Below are 11,108 nucleotides of genomic sequence, written 5' to 3'. Positions count from 1 at the left end.
CCAAGTCATGAAACGGCCACGGTAGACTTTCGCATTTCGTTACATTTAGTAGTATATGTAAGAAGAATAAATATAGCGAGACGGATCAAATCGAACCAACCATCAACGCGCAGACGGAACATTAGTGAAAGAAAATACTACTCCGTTTTGAAATACTAAAGAGGGTCCCTTTTTAAATACTTCAAAGAGGTCGTTACCACCACCGCTCCCCCCATTACGGGGACTCAAGTTGCCGGGGAAAGTCCCAATTACCCACCCCAAAGCGGGAAGGACCAACCGTGGTTAAGGACGCCCGTGCGAGTTGGGGCGGAATTTTTTGGAGGGTGGGGCGAAGAAGAAAAAAAACCAGGCCTTAAAAGACAAGTCTTGAAGCCCTTATCGGAACATTTAGTGATCCAGCGCCCTAAGCTAAGGGCGTGGAAGCATGGGTGGATTGGGGTGGTGGTAGATGGAACCAGGGTGGTATTGGCAGGGGGCGGGTTAGGGGCAGCGAGGGGGGCTTGGGGTGCACCTGGTTTGTACCAGTTTAGGCCGGTCTGATCCGGAGGTAGAACGATGTCAAACTCATTACAGGTGACCCGGACTAAAAAAAAAAAATGAAGGTTTTAAATATCTCCTTTTTAATTACCTACTATATTTTCTAAATAGTTTCCAATTTCTCTTTTAAGGGCATTAAACTGGTCCGGCCAAATGACCACAGTAAAAATGTTGTTTTGCTGTTATCTCGCAAACGGTAGGAGTCATCGAAAAAAAAAGGTAATGAATATAAATGGGGTCAATACACCTATTTAACATGTTTTTTACTTTCTATTACTATAGCATAGCGAGCTATACTAGTAATGAAAGTATTATTGCAATCGGTCCAATTTGTTTTTTCCTTTCAAGTCTAAAATTAAAATTTTGAAAGTGGGAAATAAAAACGGTGCGGCGCGCCAGTGGAAACACTTGTCTTAAAATTTAAAATAAAAGGAGCTTTACAACTCACAACAGAAAAATAATTATTTACAAATTTACATTGTTTATTTACTCACCGTAATTCAAGCAATAGAAACAACCAAGTGCCAGCACCACAAGACTTTTCATAGTTAAATCCGAAACAGCCGGGCTTTACCAAATCCAACTGAAAACCCGAACTCCTGCTAAATTAATTGCTGATGGCCGGAACCGCAATGAGTTTAAACTTGGTTTAACTTGACCTGTTAAACTTTAAGTTAAACCAACTGGATTAAGCAGTCTGATTGGCTACAGGCTAGGAACAAAATCTGAATTTAAACTTGGTTCGAGTCTCGTTTTGATATCTATCTTACGAGTACTTCTAAGAGCGAAAATCACGAGAGAAAATGATGCGAATTGTGGATTTTCCCTCAATTTTTTTCATTAGTCTCTTACTGAAGACATAAATCAGGGATCAGGGATAGGGAGAGTAAAATACACTCGAGAACAATATTTTCATCCTAAACAGAGTCTGTACAATGGTTCAGTCCGATAAGGTCCGTTCTTGGAACGGTTGTATCATGCAAATGATTGGTTCCTTGACTGGCTGTTGCTCATGAGAAATCAGAAAGATGTAGTACAATGTTTTCCCATAATAAGTACCTGTTGTAGGTAATTTCGTTCAGGACAGCCACACTACTCTCACGTGACGTGATGTAACGTGACGATAATAATAATAATAGTGCTTATTCATACTGCTCGCATAGGACTAAAAAGTCCCTTTACTCCAGCAGTAGGCTACTACTATTATTGTGGTCAAATTCTCAAATTATATTGAGGTACCTCCCATTTTGGTTCTAAGTTAACACGAGAAAACCAGAAAGTAGTGCTATGGGTTTGATGGCTGATGCGAGTGATGAGTTTCCAACATTCCAACAACAACAACAACAACAACAACAACAACAACAACAACAACAACAACAACAACAACAACAACAACAACAACAACAACAACAATACCAACACCAACACCACCACCAACAACAACAACAACAAAAACAACAACAACAACAACAACAACAACAACAACAACAACACACCAACAACAACAACAACAACAACAACAACAACAACAACAACAACAACAACAACAACAACTACAACAACAACAACAACAACAACAACAACAACAACAACAACAACAACAACAACAACAACAACAACAACAACAACAAGACAATTTATCTTGTTGTTTTTCTATTGTATCCTGTCTATTAAAAGATAATGGTTTATACTTTATAGCAGAGGTTCTCAACCTTTTTCGCCCCCATAACCTTTGGGCACCCGGATTTAACCCATAATATATATGTTAGGCTCATTACCAGAATTCGCTCAATGAGCGAAAAAATAGCTCACTCCGCGGAACAAAAAATGCAAAATGCTCATTCCCCGAAATTCGGTAATTGAGCAACTGTAAATAGCTCAGTCCACGGAGCTTTTAAAACCGCTTGGAATTTTGAAGTTTTGTTTTTTTCTGAAGGTAGGAAAGAGCCCTTGACAAATTTGATGGTGATGTCAAAATCCAGGTTCGAACCCCAGCAGTGGCACTTTTTGGATAAAAGTCGTAGTTTCTCGAGAAATTCAAACAAGAATCCCTATTTTTTTTTATTTCATTTTTGAAATCTACGTCAAGTTTCATGGGTAACCAAATAATCTTTTGCTATTATTGGTAAATGGTAAAAGTTACAAGGGGTTCAAGTCCCGCAGTATACCATTAGATCGGGGTTTGAGCATTTTTCAAAACGCACAATCCGCGGTCTGGCATTTCGTGTTTTCCACTCCACGGAGTGAGCAGTTTAGCCATCTTTCTCTTGGTGCTCAATGGCGGATTTCGGCAATTTAGCTTTTGCATAAATCCATTCCGCGGATTGAGCTATTTAATATCCTGAAAGAAATTACCAACAATAATATGGAGAAGCTTTGAATTACATCTTTCTGATTCTCCATGAGCTCACGTGACGTGATGTGACGTGATGGTGGTGTGTTTCTACGTTAACCCTATTTTCCTGAACTTTCACTTCCATCAGGAGTTCATCCTTCCTGTTCGCCTGGTATCTCCTCCTCTCCCCTCTGGGAGCCCAAGGCTACATAGACAATATGGGGAAGGAATACGGGGTGCCCTATACCCTCAACAAGTATGTCACCGCCCAGTCTAAGCAATCCTGGATTATGGACCTTACGCTGCCCTATCTCCTGCGGGACAGCGTGGAAAATAAGTATAGAGAGCTTTTCCAGGTGAGTAATAATAATAATTCATTCATTCATTCATAGGTTGCCTCTTCTATTGGAGAAGGTAGCTCTATATTTCTTCAATCATTTCTCGCCACTTTGGTCTATCCAAAGTTTCTTAGCAATCGGATGAGCGGTTTGGCCAGGCATAAAGTTCGAACAAACACACACAAACAAATATTCTTTTTTTAACTTTTTTTTTATATAGGTATATATTAGATAACAATTCATTCGCAAGCACATTAAATATAGAGCTGAATCCTCCTCGTCTAAAACTTCAGCTGAATAGCTGAAGTTTGTGTCGACAGAGGAGGAAACACCTCAGGTCTATATGGCAGCAGGGATCAGGAACAGACCGCCTTAACATAATAATAATGGCATATATATTTCATAGGTAAAGTTTATACCTACATATGAAAAAAAAACTTGTTTAAATTATAAAGAGAGAGAGAGAGAGAGAGAGAGAGAGAGAGAGAGAGAGAGAGAGAGAGAGAGAGAGAAGAGAGAGGGGACTTTAAACAGACATAGACGCAAAAGATGACGAAAAAGATATCAATGGAAATGCAAAATATTTAGGCAAAGTCGTTCACGATGGACATTTGATTTATCTAGACAGTGAAGACTTGGAGGTTCGTAACGCTGACAGCCAATTTGATGGTGTAGAGCTTAGACCCGAAGACATCGTGGATTCCCACTTCGAAGATCCAAGAGAGGAAAATACCGAAGATGAACAATTTGGGACGGTAAATACAAATGATGCACCCGCTGTCATGGATCGAGTACCAAATACCAATACCGAAAAGGGAAATATCAATACCAAAAGTATTGAAACTCCAAATGTCGATACCAAAGACACGATAACGAGTGGTAAAGAGACGGATACTCTGAACAACGATGTCAAAAGCATCAACCTCCAAGGTGCCAAAAGCACCGACATTAAAGATACCAAAAGCAGCAACACCCAAGATGTCACTACCCCAAACATCGCGCAAGATATGGATGCGGCTTACAACCTCGTCAACTCCGGCCTTCACGGGCCTCGGGCGAAACGAGAGGCCGATCTCTACTACGTGACCAAACCGAAGGGCGGCTGGAAGAGGCACATCAAGCGAAAGCTGGCCGAGGTGAAGAAGAAACTGTCGACCAAATTCAAAGACCGGATATATGAGTGGACGACGAAGCACAAGTGGGAAACCTTGCCGGATGAGAAAGATCGGACCACGCCGACTCTGATGAAGAAAAAGTTCTTGAATATCAAGAAAATCAGGCAGATGATCTAGAGTCCGGGCGATTCCAATTGAGGGCACGGTTGCGGTTAGCCAAGTCGTAAAACACCGACATCGTCTGAACACAACAAAAAGCGAAGAACACCAAACTTCCTGAACGGGTCATAACTTTTTAAGCAGTAGGTATTTAGATCTTAATAAACCTAACCTACCTACTCAGCCTCATGAGGGCAATTCAGGATCTGGTTAAAATCCAGGCAAAAAGGCGAGGTAAAAAAGCCGTTCACCCGTAAATGATTCTGGGAAATGGCACGAACACAAAATAATAGAAATTACAAACAAAGGGGAAACTATTGCCTGGGGCAATCTCTACCGTTCAACCCTGATCGTTCCGTTGAAATACAGTAAGTTGAACCTGTCTAATTGGGACAAGTCTAAATGGGAAATCGGCATGAACGGGGAAAAAATTGTGGCCCCTTCAGTTGTACTTGTTACTGGGAAACACATTTGTAAGGCCAGCCACTCACTATCAGGTAGACCTAATAGATACACCTGATTAAGTCTACCTGATACCTGATGAGCAAACACACTATCAGTTAGACCTGACAGGCGGACTGGATGGTGAGTGGCTGACCTAATTGGAAATCCTGGATGGATAAGCGGGAAAAAATTGCCGATAATAATACTGAATAAAATAATACATTCACAGAAAGAATACATTTACAACAAAAATATACATACAACAGAACAGGTTCAGGTCGAAGATGTTATGAGGGTCACTTTGAGATGGACATCTCTTGCTATTTTCCTAAAATAAAATAATACTGAATAAAATAATACATTCACAGAAGGAATACATTTACAACAAAAATATACATAAAACAGAACAGGTTCAGGTCGAAGATGTTAAAAAAAATCCTATGATTAAGCATAAATAGGTAGAAACAATTACAAAGAGGTTACACATTACAATGAGGTTACAAATCAATTGTGTTCGCAGAATATACAGAATTATAGGTGGGTACATACATTTTTAGTCCGTCCTTCCTTTATTATTATCTACTAATAATAAAAGGTATAGTGGACGGACTATTGTATTCGCTTCGGTGTCGTCTGTGGGAATCGAACCAATGGAGAGTAACCCTCATTGGGTCTTTAAATACCTGAGAGTAACTCATCCAACATAATCTAGTAAAGAGGCTGCTCAGATTACAAGGCAGACGCACTACCAACTAAGCTAACTAGGCTGGCGATAAGACCTTAGTAATTGTAAACGTATAATATCCCTAGTAGCGCGGTCAAACTTTCTTGACTTGGCGGGGCGGAGCGCTACCGCGCTCCTTAATAATATGGTGCCCATAGTGCCTACCTACTGAATAAGATATTTTTAGAATTTTGTTATGCTGGGATAGGACTAAAGAGTCCCTTCACCAGACGACCGTACCAGGACCAACTAACCAAGGAGTTTCAGCATTTTCCTACCGTCAAAACCGTCAGCGAACAGGGCCGGATTAGCCCCCCGCGGGGCCCGGGGCAGTTTCAAAGGCGCGGGGCCCCCAGTTTGGGCTGATCGAATTTGAAATTTTCAGCGCCGCAGGCGAAATTTTTCAAAAAGTAGGTAGATATGTGCCTCATGCTTTGTCACAAGTTAATTTTTGACGTACCTAATTCGTAGACATTTTCTTATCCTAATTTTCGCTGAACGCTAAAGTGAGCAAAATAAAATAGAGTGCCGCAGGCGAAATTTTTGAAAATTTTGCTAGATATTTTCTTATCCTAATTTTAGCTGAACGCTAAAGTGAGCAAAATAAATTAGAGCGCCGCAGGCGAAATTTTTGAAAATTTTGGTCCACAAGGCAGGTCAACCTGTAAGGGAGATCGAGACCGGGAAGGGAGCGCTCAAAGAAGCACCGGAAGAGCCCCGCAACCCCAACGTTGTCGGCAAACCGGGTGAACCTTCCAGGAAAGACAGTGAACCTTCCAGGAAAGACTGTCAGCCCAAGCAGGACCTTCCGGAACCTGACGAATCCATCAGCATTCAGGCCAATCTAGGTAAAAAGAACAGAACGCGACCGAGGGTAACGCGATGGCGGGAAAGAAGTACGTATCCGCGCATGTGTCAGCCCAAGCAGGACCTTCCGGAACCTGACGAATTCATCAGCATTCAGGCCAATCTAGGTAAAAAGAACAGAACGCGACCGAGGGTAACGCGATGGCGGGAAAGAAGTACGTATCCGCGCATGTCGACGGTTCGGCCAGTCCCGGTTACGTATGAAGTTCCCGCGACGTGGAATTTCACGGAAAAGTCGGCGCAGGTCTACACGTTCAATATGATCCCGGGAATGGGGTACTAGGAACGATGTGTTTAGGCCGGGCCACCCACGGCTGATCAGGTCTACCTGATATCTGATGAGCATTACGTATGAAGTTCCCGCGACGTGGAATTTCACGGAAAAGTCGGCGCAGGTCTACACGTTTAATATGATCCCGGGAATGGGGTACTAGGAACGATGTGTTTAGGCCGGGCCACCCACGGCTGATCAGGTCTACCTGATATCTGATGAGCTCACGCACCAGTAGGTAGACCTGACAGGTACGGCTGAAAAGGCCCGCCTGTCAGGCCTACCTGATACCTGATGAGCACACACACTGTCAGGTAGACCCGATAGGTGGATCCGATCAGCCGTACATGTCAGGTTTACCTGATAGTGAGTGGCTGGCCTCAAGGTTTTTAGTAACGCGGGTTTTACCCTCCATTCGGCAGCAAGCTACCCGACTACTCAAATCTCACCTGAGTGGGACCGGGAACAAATCCAATCGTCTCTTTGAAAATGGGATAGAATAGGTTCCAATTGATTTATATTAAGTTCAAAATAAAACCTCGCTGTAAAAGGAAATATCAATATTTTCAGATCAAAAAATACTCTCGGAGTTTTTCTTTCTTTATATCTTGAGTTAAAAGAGATAAAAATAGAAAAAAACGCGTATACCTACAAGTTCAAAATAAAACCTCGCTGTAAAAGAAAATATCAATGTTTTCAGATCAAAAAATACTCTCGGAGTTTTTCTTTCTTTATATCTTGAGTTAAAAGAGATAAAAAATAGAAAAAAAACGTATACCTAGGGAGGCGCTGGGGATTGAGAAGGGTTTGGTCAAGTTTGGTGTGACTTTAATGTAGGCCTCGGCTCTCATGGGTTGGTGTGTGCACACATAGTCGACCGGCCATCTATCGATGTGGAGTGACATGGCTACACTGTCTCGAAAACAACATAGATTCATCTCGTCGATCGACTTTGATCGATGTCGATGGACGGCCGGTCGACTATGGACACACTTTAAGTTATGGACAAACATATGGACACACCTTAAGATTGGGTTCAAACTGATTTCTTTTTAATCACTGTTTACTTCTCCTCTTTCAGGTGGTCATTCCGACAGCCACTCCCATCACCAGCCAGAAACACCGCGTCAACCAATCGACTTCTTAGGATTCGTTCAACCCAAGGAAGATCCCAACCAAGTCGCTGTCGATGACTATGGTATGCCGGAAGGCCATCACGAACATCCTCAACCAGAGACAAATCAAGAAGAGGACGTCCACAAAGTAGAACAACCTGAGAAAGTGGAGGAAAACCACAAAGGAGAATCTGAGAAAGTGGAGGAAGCCCAGAAAGTAGAGGAATCTGGCAAGGTACAGGAAGCCCCCAAAGGACCGGCTCCTCAAGAGCCCACCAACAACCCTGAGGTACACCAACCGCGGAGAGACTATATCGCCGAAGGCATTCAAGCGAGGGAAGGAGTGGAGAATGCTCAACCCGCTGCAACCGCGGACAGGCAACCTCCCTCCGTCGCCGAAGGTCTTCGAGCGAGGGAAGGACTGGAGAACCCTCAACCCGCAGCTAAAGCGGCCGTACACGAACCTCACTCCGACGAAACGGCTTTCCATGGTTACGCGGAGCACGAAGTCTACCCGGGAGCGTTCGACGAATGCGTAGAAGAGGACTCCATCGTCACCAGACGCGTCAACGGAATGATTTACGAATACGGTGGGCACAAGCACACCACACCGGCCCCACAGAAGGAGGGTCTTGGCCCGGAAGACGCTACGATCCCGCAGCGCCCGCGAATGCGGGGGCACCTCAACGATGCGGGTATCTATGAGGCGGTCCGGCTCACCCAGTTAAGGAAGGAATATAAGGAGGGCTGTGAGTGTGGGCTGCGGACGGAGAAGACCACAAGGGATTTTTTGGACGCAGGGTTCGTTGATCCGCGAGCCGAGAGGAAGGCTTCCACAGGTAGGGATGTTATATCGAAAACCGATATACAATCGATATATTTTTCGTCGATATACTGGGGTCTTCGCCTTAAGGAGTGGTAAATTTACAAAATATATATCTTTATCCACAGGTCACGTGAAAGCTGAAAACGGAGACCTCAACGATGCCGCTGGAAAGAGACAAAGCCGAACATCCAGATCCCAGGTGAACAAAATCAAATACCAGATCGGCGAGCTGAAGAAGAGATACAAAACAAGCGAAGAGCTTCAAAAACGGCGCGAGGCACGGGAGAGGATTCAGATCATCAGGGAAACGTTTGATAAGAAGCTGAAAACGTTGAAAGCGGTGGACCCGGTTGACAAACAATCGGAAGAGATGGTTGGGAAGGAGTGGTACAACAAGAACAACCATGTTTAAATAAGTAGCATTTTATTTAGACTGCCAGCTTAGTGCCCTAAATCACCAAAGTATGGAAAAGTATTTACCAAATTCAAAATTCTGCTTTTCCATTGGCTATTACACTTGTAAGATACTTTTCCATACTTTGGTGATTTAGGGCATAGGACGAATTGTTCCATTACCTATGTAAACATTGTAAACAGTTTAACCCAGGTATACCCACTGAGCTGACGCAAATATCTACGAGGTACAACAAGAATAAGAATAAGGTAAGAATTCAAATATCTCTATAATAAAATACATACAACCATGTTTAATAAGTAGCATTTTATTTAGACTGCCAGCTTAGGACGAATTGTTCCATTACCTATGTAAACATTGTAAACAGTTTAACCCAGGTATACCCACTGAGCTGACGCAAATATCTACGAGGTATCTCAATGATACCTCGTAGATATTTGCGTATAAAGGAATATAAATAAAGGATAGCAGGAGGTTCTCTTTGTTTTTGAGTTTTCTAATTAACTCGGCAAAACTTTCAAGATCAATTTTTCAATACATTGAACTAAATATAAATAAAGGATAGCAGGAGGTTCTCTTTGTTTTTGAGTTTTCTAATTAACTCGGCAAAACTTTCAAGATCAATTTTTCAATACATCTAATCACAAGAAAACAGACGATACATCTGACCATCACATTTCAGAATTGTGAGTTTCTCATCATATTTTCCCGTTGTTTTCCAGGTAAAACGATCCGTAGAGCCATCCGCGGCGGTCAAATCCCGCAAGAAGCGATCCACATACGTCATGTATAAGAAGAACAACTTTTCAATACATCTAATCACAAGAAAACAGACGATACATCTGACCATCACATTTCAGAATTGTGAGTTTCTCATCACATTTCCCCGTTGTTTTCTTGTTTCCAGGTAAAACGATCCGTAGAGCCATCCGCGGCGGTCAAATCCCGCAAGAAGCGATCCACATACGTCATGTACAAGAAGAACAACCAGACCTTCGTCGTCAAAACCAAATACCTGAACCTGTTGCGACGCAAGAACGTCAAGATCTACCTGAACCACGAGGCCATTCGGAAATTCGACAGCAGACGTCGCCGTCGACACGTTGCGGACCGGATCGACGACGGATTCGACAGCGAAAACGAGTTCGATGGGAATGTTCATGGACAACACGCTGGATTCGGTGACAGAAAAGGTGTCAAAAAGGAAGTTAGTGAAGGAGAGGACATCAAAGGTAATGATCCTGAAGAAAATCTGAATAGAAAAGACACTGATGATGCAAAAGATATCGGAGGCATAGACGCAAAAGATGACGAAAAAGATATCAATGGAAATGCAAAATATTTAGGCAAAGTCGTTCACGATGGACATTTGATTTATCTAGACAGTGAAGACTTGGAGGTTCGTAACGCTGACAGCCAATTTGATGGTGTAGAGCTTAGACCCGAAGACATCGTGGATTCCCACTTCGAAGATCCAAGAGAGGAAAATACCGAAGATGAACAATTTGGGACTGTAACTACAAATAATGCTGCACCCGTTGTCATGGATCGAGTACCAAATACCAATACCGAAAAGGGAAATATCAATACCAAAAGTACTGAAACTCCAAATGTCGATACCAAAGACACGATAACGAGTGGTAAAGAGACGGATACTCTGAACAACGATGTCAAAAGCATCAACCCGACATGTACGCAAAAGATGATGAAAAAGATATCAATGGATATGCAAAAGATTTAGGCAAAGTCGTTCAGGATGGACATTTGATTTATCTAGACAGTGAAGACTTGGAGGTTCGTAACGCTGACAGCCAATTTGATGGTGTAGAGCTTAGACCCGAAGGAATCACATGAGTTTAACTCTGCAAAATACAATTTTTGTTAAAAAAATCTGGGTTGGGTTCCGTAAAAAAAAGAAACAACATTTTGAGAGATAGAATTAAGAAAAAATTGGTGATTTTT

The 11,108-nt window shown here is 42.5% G+C and overlaps 1 protein-coding gene across 1 annotated transcript in view; it reads left to right on the top strand.

Annotated features, from left to right (window-relative positions):
- Positions 1 to 10,887, top strand: part of LOC103506019 — a 19,226-nt gene extending 8,339 nt beyond the window's left edge. The window contains exons 7-11 of the mRNA XM_026821187.1: positions 6,309 to 6,500; positions 7,872 to 8,744; positions 8,857 to 9,118; positions 9,373 to 9,394; positions 10,054 to 10,887. Coding sequence (XP_026676988.1) covers positions 6,309 to 6,500; positions 7,872 to 8,744; positions 8,857 to 9,118; positions 9,373 to 9,394; positions 10,054 to 10,887 — 2,183 coding nt within the window. The remainder of the gene's footprint in view (positions 1 to 6,308; positions 6,501 to 7,871; positions 8,745 to 8,856; positions 9,119 to 9,372; positions 9,395 to 10,053) is intronic.
- The last annotated feature ends 221 nt before the right edge of the window (positions 10,888 to 11,108 follow it).

The sequence above is a fragment of the Diaphorina citri genome, unplaced genomic scaffold (assembly GCF_000475195.1).
Source record: "Diaphorina citri unplaced genomic scaffold, Diaci psyllid genome assembly version 1.1 scaffold209, whole genome shotgun sequence".
NCBI classification, from domain to species: Eukaryota; Metazoa; Arthropoda; class Insecta; order Hemiptera; family Psyllidae; genus Diaphorina; species Diaphorina citri.
Note: the sequence above shows the minus strand (reverse complement) of the source record. Positions and strands in the feature narration are given on the sequence as shown.